This window comes from Topomyia yanbarensis, chromosome 1 (assembly GCF_030247195.1).
Source record: "Topomyia yanbarensis strain Yona2022 chromosome 1, ASM3024719v1, whole genome shotgun sequence".
In the NCBI taxonomy this organism is placed as follows: Eukaryota; Metazoa; Arthropoda; class Insecta; order Diptera; family Culicidae; genus Topomyia; species Topomyia yanbarensis.
In genome coordinates, this window is record NC_080670.1 from 27,220,852 (window position 1) to 27,235,719 (window position 14,868).

Below are 14,868 nucleotides of genomic sequence, written 5' to 3' on the forward strand. Positions count from 1 at the left end.
CAGATGGCAATAGTGAAACACGGATTTCCAACGTTTATCAATTTGAAAGTTTACACAGGTTTTTGAAGAAATTTTGTTCTAGCCTAAACGTCTGTTATCTGTGGTCCTACACTTATTTTGATAGATGCTAAATATCGTATATGTTACTGCGCACTCCAGATGTGTCATCATCATGGCATGAGAGAGGTTTTTAATACGGTTGGGAATTTGATTAAAAATTGCGCTGAAGTTTGCGCGATTCAAGATTTTTGAAGTCCATGAGCACCCAGAAAACAGGAGACCCTTTTGGTGCCGAAAACACATTCTAGGAATATCGTAACGACAAATCGTCGCTGTTGTGCTATCTTATGACAAGCGCCATTTTGCACATTTCGAGAAAAACGATTTTTAAAGTTTGAGATTGAATATCATGAAACTTATAAATGGTAGAAACGGGAGCACGTCGTTTGGCATAAGTTCGTTTGGCATAAGTTCATTTGGCATAAGTTTATTTGGCATAATGTTCATTTGGCATAACAGCAGGTGACACATGCTTTCGTTTGGCATAATGTTCATTTGGCATAATGGTCATTTGGCATAATGGTCATTTGGCATAATGGTCGTTTGACATAATGGTCATTTGGCATAATGGTCGTTTGGCATAATTTGAAATATCCATTGAAATCTCTTATATTTAATGTTGACGCCTAATGTGGCAACGCCACATCGCTTTAAGTATGGTAGTTAAACTATTTGATAGCCCCTATGTTTGAGTAACCCGAGCAAACGAGTGAGTTGCTGGTGAGAGGTAGCCACTTCTGACGGCCGGTCGATGACCACCTCGGCCCCTTGGTCTCGGTTATGCGATATTTCCAAGGGCTATTTGGTATATTGATTCAAAGAACTGCTCATGTTTGAAAGAAGGAATCAACCCCTAAGTTTGAGCAAACGAGTGGATCACCAGTTTACTTCCGAGCGCTATTTGGTATACAAATTCAACGAACTGCTCATGTCTTAAAGAAGGAATCAATCCTTGTTTCTGGCAAATATATACGTGTATATTTGCCAGAAGGTTGATTCCTTCTTTCAGTCATGAGCTGTTCTTTAAATTTGCATACCAAATGGCCCTCGCAAGTAAACTGGTGATATACTGGTTTGCCCGTTTTACCCAAAATTAGGAGTTGACTCCTTCTTTCAAAAATGAGCAGCTCTTTTAATCTGCATGTTTAATAAGTTCGCTAGCAAAGTGTTGATTTACTCGTTTGCCCGGATTACTTAAACATAAGGGTTGATTCTTCTTTCAAATATGAGCAGTTATTTGAACCTATATACCAATTAGCCCTTGGCATTGTCGCATAACTGAGACCAAGGATCCGAAGCGGGTTCCGCCGGGTTCCGATGGTGCGTCGGCGGCCCCTCGCGAGCAAACTTGTGATCCACTCGTTTGCCCGGATTACTCAAACATAGGGGCTATCAACTAGTTCAAGTCCGACGGAGCGGAGCGATGTCGGACAGCACCGGTTTTAAAGCGATGTGGCGTAGCCACATTAGGCGTCAACGACTAGTAACAGAAAATTCAACGTATTTTTTAAATTATGCCAAACGAACATTATGCCAAATGACCATTATGCCAAACGACCATTATGCCAAATGACCATTATGCCAAATGAACATTATGCCAAACGAACGTATGTATCACCTACTGTTATGCCAAATGAACATTATGCCAAAAGAACTTATGCCAAATGAACTTATGCCAAACGAACTTATGCCAAACGACGTGCTCCCGGTAGAAACAATTCAGAGAAGACAATTGAAGCTTCTACCTATTCTGTACTAATCTCTCAAATATTACGAACATCGGCTGACTATGTTGCGAGTTTTCACTAAAAATGTAAACAAAAGTCGCACTCACACGTGTCATAGGTGTGTATTGATGAAAAAATTTGTATGACGTGTCATAATCGTGCATGGAAAATTTTCCATAGAAAAAAATCACCAATTATGAATTTTTATTCATATCTTTGGCTTCATTTGGTCTATAAACAATCGGTTAGATACATTTCAAAGGAAATGAGTCAGGAAATCTAGAAAAAATAGTTATTTTTAGTTACAGTGTTGCCAAATAGGCAATATTTCCAGTTTAAAGCTAAAACTGCGTTTTTCTCCCAATACATGTATTTTTCTTTTGAAAATTATTATGCCTTTGTGTTTCTACGACATTTTTACACATAAAAGCAACTAAAAATTTATTGTAACTTGAGTCAATCCCAAGATATAATGATTTGAAGCAAATCATTCACAATTTCTAATCACTTTTCTCGCTATATTTCAGTAAACAAGCAAAATTTCAAAATTCTGGAAACGCTATCTTGTAGAGATTTGTTAGGCGTGTAATATGGCATATCTAACTCAGTTTACCCTCAAAATGGCGTTTGTCATAAGATAGCACAACAGCGACGAAATACCAAGAAGATTTCTAGAAACATACTCAGTATCTACTATTATTTTCACAGAAAACAAACTAGTAAAAGGGAAAAAATCGAGAAATGTAAATAATAGTGGTAATTAAACTAAGGCTACGACTAAAACTATCGATTGCTTTTGTGACAAGACTATGAAGTAATTTTGGGCGGCCCAAAATATGCACTAAAGTACCGAAAATCTTACTTTGTATGACGGATATACTAGATATTTCACGCGCGCGTCCTTTATTGCTATTCTAACTACTACACAGAAAAGCAAGTAGTTCATCACGAAAAGATAAGAAGAATGATAAGAATTCATTTATTAACGTAGCATAAAAATAAGAATGTTCAAATGATGCAGGAAATTAAGAAGAGTCCTGTTTTCGCCACTTCTTACGACATCGGAGCAGTAACACAATGGATCAATTCACAGTGGGAAAAATGCACCCAAACTTTTTTTAATAGACTTGAGAAGGTTTAACAAAAGAGATGTTTTTTATATGAAAAGGACTGAAAATTGATTGCTGACATCTAAAATAACATCCTGACTTTGCCCCAGTTCCCCTTTTTATTTGAGTTTATATTAAAGCCTAAAACTCGGGAGAAAGTTAAATGCGGCTGATCAAAATTAGTAGTTCTTATGTAAAAAAGTTCAGAGAATCGATTGAAGATAGTTATAATAATCTCATGAAACGTGTATACCCATTTTACCCTAATTCTTTGCACAACTTAAGTTTAAAGTTATACCTGGCTCTATATTTCGCCAAAAAAATTAAATGCGTCTATTCAAAAGTGGAAATTATTAATTTTTTACATACCCGGTTATCGTTTGAATATAGTTAGAATGACTGCACGGAAGGTGTGTACCCCAATTCCTCCCGTCACTCATATATAACGAGAAACATGGCTCTACATGTCAGAATGATGCTGAATCCAGCTGATCAAAAGCATTAATTCTAATGCAAAAGAGTCCAGGGAATTGGTTGTTGATAGATAGAATGACTGCATGAAACGCTTGAACCCGTTATGGGAGAAATCGGGGTACAACGGGCACACATGTTTCGTGCGGTCATTGTAACTGTCTTCAGTCGATTCCCTAGACATAAAAAAAAATATTTTGATCAGCCACTTTCAGCCCTTTTTTTGGAACTGTTGAGTAAAGTACAACTTCTCTTAGGGAAGAATTTGGATGAAATGGCTACAGACGCTTCGCGTGGTCATTTTAAATATATTCAATCGAGACCCTGGACTATTTTACATAAGAAAAACTGCTTTTGATCTGCCACTTTCAACCCCTCTTGAATTATTGAGTCTGTGCATCTTCATAGATTTATTATGCGAAGAATTGGGATAAAACAGAGGCGACATCATGGAACCATTCAAAATCGACTTTTTCATACATGCTTGCATACAATAAACCATTCGGACGGCGCTGGTGATTGAGTGGTTAGCGTGACCGCCACTCATTCCAGTTGGCCTGGGTTCAATTCCAGCCGAGGTCGTTGAGATTTTGCTGAGGTGAAAATATCTGTGGCCACGTCTTCCTTCGGAAGGGAAGTAAAGCCGTTGGTCCCCGGTCCATGAGTTGATGGATCGACATCTAGTCCAGATAGTAGAGTCACCTCTCTGGCGTCGGTAAAAAAGAAGTAGAATCCACAATATATACGCGAACGAAAACATAGTGGAATTAAATGGAAGAAAATCTTTGAAACATTAGTAGAATCCAACTTCTATACTTACTAACAAATTCCTCCTCTCGTGATACTTGTGGAGTGCGCAGTAGTATATACGGCCTCTAGCAAAAGCAAGTATCGGGCTAACATCCCTTCCCTTTCCTTCCGCGATCTACGTTCGGGCCTGGCCGGCGCCGATATTGATCAATAAACACTTTAGGATTACCAGGAATTGCACATTGAAAGATGTTTCGCGACTCCCAGGCATAATTATCTACTGATTCCCTGTGCAACTTCAGCTAGTCCAGATCGATAACGGAGTAGCAGCCAGGGGTGGTCGCACAAGCTCAAGCTCATGCTTGCATACAATAAACCTTTCGTTTCGAGATGCGGCGCAATGTTACCCCAGGTACACACGTTTTGTGACGTCATTCTAACAATCTTCAATTAATTTCCCGGACATTTATGCATAAGAATTACTACTTTGGTTCAGCCGCAGCCTCTTCTCGAAATGTAAAACCTGGTTTAACTGCAAATTTGAATTATGGGAAGAATCACATATTTCATGCGGACATTCTGACTTTAATGAAAACAAATAAACAAACAGTCATAACATTAGATAAAAAACAATACCGCCTTTCAATATTACATCGCTGTTTGATGGAAAAAATACCGCTCAAGTATATGGCGAATGACCCACAGAGGTTAAAGCCACAAATAAACAACAACAACCGCTCAAGCGAAGAAATGGCTGAAATTACAAAACAACGACCGCACATGACAAAAAATTGTTTATGCAAGACAACTTGCCGTGTCAAAGGTCAATAAAAAACAATGGAAAAACTACATGAATTCAATATCGGATTGCTTCCGCATATACTGTATCAACGACGCTGAATCTCTGGATAAAGACTCGACATGTCTGTCGTGTGTTGAAAATTAATCTGTCAGTGTCATTTGGGTTGCCACCTCTGTAGAGGCTTCGACCCGGAGATTTTCAGTGACATGGGGTGGGGGTGGTGGATTTTGAGTGAAGCTAAACAAAAATTGGAATCAAAGCGATTGCTCGGCATTTTAGAGCACTTTAATCGCTTTTTATTACTACGCGAAAGTAAAGCTGTAAATTTTTCACGTTTGAGAATTGTTTTGTCGGTTTAATCTGGTGTAGTATTTCACTTCCCCGACTAAGTGCTAAGAATACAAAAGCACCAGCTACTATCGCTGTGGTGGATAAGTCGAACAAGCATTGCTCCCCTCAACAGGAAAGGAGAGCAAAGGAGGCAGGGCTGCGGCATCACATGGGAAGCATTATGTAATGTAGGGTATTAATCACCAGAGGTCGCAACAAAGGGGCAAAACTCATCTGCATAACCAACAGTTAAGGGTCGCTGCAGGAGTAGAAACAACACCGGAATAACTCGTTTGATGTTGACCTATTCAGTTGGATTCGAACAAATCTGTTATACTTTGGTGCAGCTGGTGATAAGCACCACTAACAGTGAATTTATTTGTAAAATTGCAGCAAAATAACTTTTTTACATTATTTTGAGCGACTAGGATGCAACATTTCAATTGCAGCATATAGTGAAATATTACTTTTCTTAATTTGTAGTAAATTTGATTTGTTTTTCATTATTTGGTGAACTCATCTTCGCCACTTTGAAACGAAGAGTTAGTCGGGCAAAATAAATCTGAACCAGAGTAATAGTTAACTTAGACTTGTTAAATATTTTGTAAAGAATCAATTAATTCTAAAAAAATAGAAATTATGCTTCTTCCCACTAAACCCGGAAAAAATTATGTAAAACCCGGAGGCTCGGACATCACTCCCGAAAACCGGAGTCTCCGGGTTAAACCCGAAGTGGCTGTCATTCCAGTCGAGCAGGAGAACTGCAAATAGACTTTTCTACGGCTCATGTACGTACACGTCACATGACACAAATACTACGTCACTAGCTGGTGAAAAATAATAGACAAAGCCGGCAAAAGCAATTGATATTCACCCTTATTCTTGTTTACGACGAATGCGAGATCCGTTCGATAGAGGTTTGTATTCCCGTTTACGACAGCAATATCAAATGGGCATACTATTCGTTCGAATCGCTTTCGAACGAATCTCGCGTTCGTCGTAAACAACAATAAGGGTGATTGTTTTCAATAAATAAACAGTATTAGTGTTCGTGAGACTGGCCGACAAGAACTCAATGCAGTGATGCCACATGTTTTTTTTAAATGTCTGTAGAAGAATAATTAAAATGTCTGTAAAAGTCTGTAGATGGTTGTGTAAATCCTAGTTACACTAGAATATTGCTTTAAAAGTAGATTGAAAATAGAATTCTATTGTACGCAGCGCACCTGGGTTCGGGTCCCGACCCCGCACATAGGGTTAGAAATTTTTCCTAAGAGATTTTTCTAACCCGAAGAGGCGAATGACCTTAAGGTTAAAACCTCTATAATTGAAATAAAAAAAAAAAAAAATAGAATTCTATTACGTAGGAATCACTCGTATTCGATAACAGTTATTCCCAGTCAGCGTGGGAAGCAGAAAGTTAGCAAAAGTTGAGCAAAGCGAAATTGATGATGGCAGAGTTTCTGCGAGCATTTTGCGCGATTTGTGCGAGAATTCTGGCAACGAATTCGCTCAAATGCAACAACCGTTTCTGACAGAGACAGTTAAACCAACCGATGCTGGTCACTTATCCAGAATCCTGCCAGAAATGTACGGCCAAGATCTCTGCACGCTTCCTGCCTCATCTAGGTCAGATGGTTTACTCGATTCGTGCTAAATTCTACCAGGTAGGAATTGTCAGGATCTTTGCACAGTTTATGTCCGATTTATGCCAGGGCTTTGCTCGGTTCCTGTCAAAATTTGCCAGAAAACGCGAGCGAAACCGAGTTCGCCCTAGCTCAACTAACCCGACAGGATACGCGCAGACATCTGACAGGGCTGCCAAACCAAGACTTACAGAAATCTAACAGAGCGGTCTCTGCCAGAAAATTTGCTGACTGGGTTCTAGTGCAATTTTGCTAAACACTGTTACTCTTTGAAAAGTCTGTAGATCTCTGGCTACGTCTGTAGGAGGCTATCAAGTCTGTAAAATACAGACATGTCTGTAAATCTGGCATCGCGTCTCAATGGCCCTCGCTCCAGAAGGATTCGAAGCGATTTCCTTAGGATTGAGCGCTTGTGACAAGACTCGTGCTCGGTTGAAATGACACTGACAGATAAATGGTAAACAAACAATGGAAAAGGCGAGTCTTTATCCGAGCGTCTTCATACTGTATTATTGCAGACCTTAGAAAAATGCTTGCCGGTAATTTTTTTGCTAGAATGAAGAGGTTATTGCTGAAGCTATTTTGAGGCAAAAGATCTTTCTATAAAAATGCTACTAAATTTTCGGAGCGGCGCCGGTACGGCTGTGTTGCTCCTGATAGAGATTACGTTGATGAATAAAGTCAATTTTGAACGAAAAAAACGTGTTTTCTTTGTTAGGTCCGGGACTTTCCATCTTATGTGCTACTTGGCAATGGTCCAACTAGCGGCGATCCAAGGGGTGTTCCATCAGCGAATCATAACTGTAATCCCAAATAACCACATGCATTATATTGAAGCATTATTTTAACATCAATAATGTTCATTTGCTCTAAAACTACTTTCTTACAGCAGCGCTACCATAACACAACATCCCAAATGTTTCAAGACATTGCCTCTTATGAGCAATGTAACAGGCATTATACACACCTTTAGAGCAACGGTTTAGTGTTTGATCGCATTGCATTTACAAATGCTTTGACGCTCTACTGTGCTACACTTGAAAAGCATATAATGCATGAACTAAAAGTTATGAAACATTAAAATAATTTGACGTTTATGAAGAAAATGTTCTAATCAAAAAATATCAACCTGAAACAACATGGAGAGTAGTGTGGCAAACGGACAATTTTCTACGAATGGGGCAAAAGATCGGAGCACTGTACCGCCTATAGCTTTTGACCAATCCTATTTCCGTTTAGGAATACATGAAATTAAACAACACGAGTGTGCATTCCTATAATTTCCAACTCAGATGAAGCATATCATAGAGAAACCACTAAATGATCATTATTTCATCTGCACAATTTGTTGTAAAATACGATTAGCAGACGATGCGCTCTCGTTAAAAGATGTCAATACTAACCATGTTTCGGAATCTACTAAAAACTGATCTCTGCTTCATTTGTTGATTTTTATATTTCGCGATCCGAGAGCCACACGATAAATACTAACCTACTCACCTCTCCTTCTATACCGACGTGTCATTGCATTAACAAAGGCTATATAATGTAAAACGTTATTCATATATTGCAAATATCATTCCGTCGGGAACTATCCTCCACAGATAAGAGTGCTAACGGCCTACCTCGTATGAAGCTGATGTCAGATGATCATGGTTCGGATCCTATAAAAATAATTTTAAAAATCTGAAGGAATTGAAATTTTGTGGTGATGTTAATGTATCTGACAAATAAGAAGTGGAAAATGAGAAAACGTTCATTTTTCCATTTTAACCATTTTCATTTTGACATTATATCAGCTTTATGTTGTGTTATATAACATCGAGCTGTCAAAACGAAACAAACATTATTGCAGCATCTAGTAATGCTTTTAGCAGACTAAAGCTTTATAAGAGCGTTACTAATGTTTGACTAATGCTTTCTTTGACAGCTCTTACATTAGTCGCTTAATCGCCCTTTTCCACTTTATAAAAGCATTAGTGTTGCATTTACAGGAATGAAGCATTTTATCGCATTCTACGAACGACTCATTTAAGACTGTTAACTTTACATCATTTGAAGCGTCGTGGTTACTTGGGATGTGAACATATGTTTTCTTTACTATCATGCAATAAACCAGGTGTTTCTTTTGATAAAGTCTCCAATGGCTGTTTTAGGTGAATAAACTATTACGGCAGCAACCGAAGACACAAAAAAAAATAATAATTTCGCTCTTTAGCATTTTACACACCACTGACTGGCCAGTTTTCTCAAACCAATCAAACCTCCGTCCATTCCATTGATTTCATTGCGAATGAGCATCCAGCACGACGAGCGCAATGTGTTGAAACCTGAACCAGCCAAGTATTCAGTTCATTAATTTCACTCGAAGATATGAAAAGCAGCATAGGAAAAAAGGAAAACTATACCTGCCATGCAGCAAGACCCTTCGAATGGGCGGACAGATGTAGGTGTATGCATGCAAGTTGTGTTGACTTGTAAGGATTCTCGACTCATTTCTGGCAGGGCTCAAGCCACCAACTCGCCGGCGCGAGTCTGCTATGGGCATACCTTTCAGTAACCCATCGAATTCATCCCAGTGGCAGTGGGTTCCGCCGATGTGTTAAGCCATCAGCCAGTACTACTTCCTTACTTCGATCGTCAATGTCTCAGCATACAGTTCGATTAAATCTTTGCCCCGTAACGCTATGGCAATCCGTGATAGTAGTAGATTGAAGTCAATCACGTTCAAAAGATTCGGCGATCAGGAGGGGGACCTTTTTGAGCAGCAAAGTGCTCGTAGAATTTTCGCAGATTCACCCAGATTTAACGATCATGGCGGAACGAAAAAGTTGTCCCTGTTTTTCGCGAGTCTCTGCGTAATCGATCTGTTCGGAGTGTTTCCCATTGTTGCGCTACCGAAATCGATCATCTCCTGCGGATTGTATGGAATACCGTTAGTGCTGTTTGTGATAACGTTGCAAATTTACACGGCCACAATACTGGGCCGCTGTTGGACGATCGCTGAAAAACTGGACCCTTCGATCGTCGCTAAAAATCGGTACCCGTATGCGGCGATCGCGGAGTTCACCTACGGCAAACGGATGAGTTTATTTGTGACCGTTCTGCTTGATATGACCGTGTTCGGCGGTGGGATTCCAAATCTACTGGTGGCTTCGCAGAACCTGCAACTGCTGGGATCGAAAGTGAGCGGAGGAAGTTTTGAGTTCTCGTTCTGCTACTGGTTGGTTCTTATTGGAATGTTTCTTTGTCCGATCATGTGGTTGGGAAGCCCTAAGAATATGCGAGCACTGGCCAGTGTTTCGGTCATTGTGTGTACCAGTGTTGCCCTGTTAACATGGTTTTCAATTGGTGCTGACTCTCCACCCAGCATCTTGAATGAAACAATGCTGCCATCGGAAGAGTTTGTACCTTTCAAAGGAATCGAACTAGGACTACCGTCCTGGATAAAGCTACTCAAGGCGTACGGAATAATTGCCTTCCAGTTTGACATTCATCCCATGTTGCTAACGATCCAGGTGGACATGGAACATAAACGGAAGATTGGAAAAGCTGTATTCCTGGGACTGATGGCCACCTGTTCGCTGTCAGCGGTGACAACTATACTTGCGGCTCATCGATACGGGATGGATACCGCAAACAACGTGCTACAATCTTTGCCCAAAAGCTGGTCACTGTACGCAACAATTCTACTGGTGACACTGCAGCTGTGTTTGTCCAGTGCAGTTGGCAATTCGGCACTCTTTCAGCATGTTGAGGACGTTCTCGGTGCATCCAGAGGTTTGTCATCAATTAACGTAACTTTGATTCAATTTACTTATTAATAAAGTTTTGACTTTTAGATTTCACAATCAAACGCTGCATCATTCGCTCGAGTCTTGTTTGGTTGGCAGTACTGATAGCGGAGTTACTACCTCGTTTCGACGTCGTGATGGGTATCATCGGTGGAACGTTAACTGGACCGTTGATTTTTATTCTACCGCCACTATTCCACCAGAAGTTAACTAACCTGGAGGCTATCTGCTATCGAGAGATGGAACGAATCCATAGTCAGGATACTAGCGATGACAGAGAATCAGGGTCATTTCAAAGCGCCTACGGGTCGACTGGTCAAACGCCGTCGACAGCATTCAAGAGGACTCGTAGTCGATCGGTACTAGCGAGACGCTGGTCACACTGCTCCAATCGAATCAAACAATGGTCTCGTTTCATGCGTAGCGATTGCATTCTTGCAGCGTCCGTTATTTTGTTTGGAATCGGTGCCACTCTTAGCTCTACTTATTACAACATTTTCGACATGAAGGATATCGGAAATAGCTTTTGGATGTCTTGTGCGGCCAATATTACACTTTCCAGTGATTTATGATTCGGTTCAAGGTGACATTAAATGATAGGAATACATTTCTTTATCTGTTTTTTTGCCATTCATTCGTGAAATATTCAGCAGTACATCCCCAAAATAACATCTATTATTGTAAAAACCGGTTAAATACGTCCATCGTGATATGCAGACTGGAGTTCTTCGGTATAAGATATGTTTAAATTAAACTAAAAACCTCTTTTTGCTGTCACAATGTTTTGTCTAGAAAAACTCTAGAAAGAGAACTACACAGAAAAAAACAGCATTTTTTGGCAACACGTCCAATGTTGTAAGGATAGGCAATGTTCGATTGGATTCGTTTTTTGACAGCCGAACCCTAATCCAAACGATCCAAAATGGAGTCTCCGCAGTTCTCTTTCTAGAGTTTTTTTTCTAATTTGGCCTAGTATTTAGCCGACTTTTACTATCAAATATAGTGTTATATGCAAGGGAAAGACACTTCAAAATAGTTGTTATATTCCTTTCAGTTTGCGTGAAATTGTGCTTAGTAATTTTAGAAAATTTAAACATTTCAAATCGAGTACGGCTAAAAATCGCATAAATTCTCGCATAAATTACAATAAATTTTGCTCAAATTCCAACCAATTTGATATAACTGGCAATTCTGCATGCTCTATGCGCGAATATTTCAATAATTCTGGCAACAAAATGCATGTTTTTGTTTTGATTTGTTCCTTCAATTATGCTGCTGACAATGTTTTATTTTGACTCAATCGAGCAAACGTAAATTTCGAGAAATTCAGTCTTTTTCATGACACATTTCAAACCATCCTCGGCCATTCCAAACCATTATCAAGCAACGCTGGAAATGCGAGTCCAGCCCGAATTAACCAACCCGAATCTTTATCAATTCAATCAAAATTTTAAATTCAATATTAGGTTTGCTCGAGTACCAGAAGAAACTGGAAGTTCTCCAGAAAAAATTGTTCCTGTACTCTCTTGTTCTCTTTTTTCTTCTGGTAGCAAATCGGAGTAAATTTTTTTGCTTTCCGGAGTAACTTCTACGTACTCGAACAAACCTATTAATTCTTCAAAATGGGCAGAGATTTTTGTAAACAAACGTGTTTTGCTCATGATTGCTGAGTGGAAATTCATTGAAAATACACGTTAACATACAACGTTTGAACATATTCACCCTTTGTAGAGGGAATTCTACATGTTTTCTGTGTTGAAATCAGAGATGCCAGGAACTTTTTTCAAATGTCTGCAATAATGATTTTAAAAGTCTGGGAAGAACAAAAAATGTCAGGAAAGCTAGTGTAACCAAAAGCCTTTATATTCAAAAATCTGCAAATATCTGCAACAAAACTAAAAAATCTGCAAATATCTGCAACCAAACTAGAAAATCTGCAAATACCTGCGTCATCGAAAAAATCTGTAGCTTAAATTAAAAGTCTGCGAATTTGCAGACTTGTCTGCAAATCTGGCATCTTTGGTTGAAATTATAGCCAACGTAGATGAATCAGCAAAACAAAAGTTTGTTTACAAATTTTATTAGCCCTGTTCAAAAGTTCATGTCATCAACAAATCACGGAGTGTCATTCCCCTTGGTTATATGGATTTTTGTGAGTAACCACTATTTGGGTTCTTAATTTACCTGTCCGACGAAGGGTCTCGTTACAGGGCGGGGTAGGTGCACGACTTTCGCAATTTCGTACAAAAAAAAATCCAGGGTTTGTTTTGACTACACCCAGCCAAAAAGGGCAAGTTACTGGCTAACGGGGGGCTATTTGCCAACTCGGATGCGCTAATTGCCCTTCAATTTGCCAGCAAATTGCTGGCAATTAGGGGGCTATTTCAAATGCAACATTTGGGCGATTTGCCGCCGTCATTTTTTAGCCGCTCTACCCGCCCTTAAATCGCCCCTAAATCGCCCAGGGAACCCGCCATTTAATCGCCCTTAATTGCCTAATATGAAAATTACAAATAATACTTATTTTCGGATTCATTATCTACTCACATAAACTTATCACTACACTAGGTAATCACCACCAAACTATAGGAAGAATCAATGGTGAAATTGGCATTGCACACCAAAACTTACCACAATCTGACTTTTATTAGGAGTTTAGGTCAGAGATCTTGTTCCACTATATTTACACACGATTCCACAATTTCCCACATTCGTTGGCTAGATGAAATGCACTAGACAAACAAAATACAAACGAGAACACGCCAATTGTTTAAAAAAACTATTTTAAGCTTAAGCCAAACATGAACCGCCATGTTTGAAAAACGCAAAAACAACCAAGTCCATTTCAGCCGCCAGAAAATTTGTCTAAGTGTTGAAAACGCATTTAAATCGCATTCGGAAATTGCATTTGTTCCTAGGGGCAATTAGCACAGGCGAGTTGAGTTAAACGTCAAACTGTTTAAATCGCCTGACCATGTTCGTCCGCATTTTTTTGATCGGGCAGTCATGATTCGCTGGTTGGACACTTTTTAACTGGACCGCTGCTCTTTCACACTACTAATGTCTTCTTTGGAGAGTTTTTGACATTTGTCAGTAGGTCCAACTAGCGAATTAAATTCGTTAGTGGGACATAGGCTGTGGCCCAACCAACGAATCTGGACTGTACCTATTTTTATCGAAACTTCAATAGTGCTGCCACCGCTCGACAAGATTCTGGTACTGTCGCTAATAATGGCAATGCTTTCAACTCACTGGGAAAACAGCTGTCCCCCATAGAAAATTTGACAGTTAATAAATTTCCCAGTCGACCGACGAAATCGGGTGCTTCGAGGTCGACAGATTTATTAACCGACCAAGTTGGGTTTCGTCGGTGAACAATTTTCGTCACCATATTAATCGCCAGATTTAATCTGTGTGAATCTGGTCTAATTGATCGATTTAATTGGTTGAAATAGACCGATTTCAACATATTTCGTCGGTCATATTTAGTCGGTTGTCGCGTCGGCAGACGTCCATGTTAAACCCCCATAAAAGGCGGTGCAACAATCGACCGATTAATTAGCCTGTGCACGCTGTCCAAGTCAACATAACTTTGACATTTACCACAGAGAACAGACATATAAGCCAGAAGAAACTTTCCCGAAAAACCTGTGTAAACATTTAAATGAAAATACGTTGAAAATCACCATCGCATACAGGTTTGCATGCGTGAGTCACCATTGTATCCAAGTTTGCTTACAAGTCCTGTATAGTGATCGCTGGCCGATCGAAGCGCCGACCAGTGGCAAGTGTCTACTTGCTGTTTTCATCTCAAAACGACAGTTATTTTTCTTACACAAGTTGAAAAGTTTACTTGTATGTCAGTTCTCAGTGCTTTTACTGTGAGCCGTGTTTATGAACACAGCCATTTAGCTGTGAAGCAATGTTGGTAAACACGGCTCACAGTAAAAGTCAAATTTATGTCGACTTTATCAACGTGCAGAGCCTAATTGGTGGCATTGTCAGCTGATTGTGCCGACGTATGCACATTTAGTCGGTGGGAAATTTCTATGGGGTTGGTTCTTCTGCTGCGGTCCTTTTCTGTTAGCTAGAGGCTCGTATATCGGCACCTCCCATGTTTGGCCCATTTATCGGAACTTTCTGACAAACACTTGCACAAATCTCGACAAACATATGATT

The 14,868-nt window shown here is 39.6% G+C and overlaps 1 protein-coding gene across 1 annotated transcript; it reads left to right on the top strand.

The window, feature by feature from the left end:
* The first annotated feature begins 9,435 nt into the window (after positions 1–9,435).
* LOC131677163 (vesicular inhibitory amino acid transporter) lies at positions 9,436–11,307 on the top strand. Its single transcript, XM_058956840.1, has 2 exons — positions 9,436–10,675; positions 10,738–11,307. Exons 1-2 carry the CDS (start codon positions 9,583–9,585, stop codon positions 11,259–11,261), a joined length of 1,617 nt encoding a protein of 538 aa, XP_058812823.1. The 5' UTR covers positions 9,436–9,582; the 3' UTR covers positions 11,262–11,307.
* Positions 11,308–14,868: the final 3,561 nt, after the last annotated feature.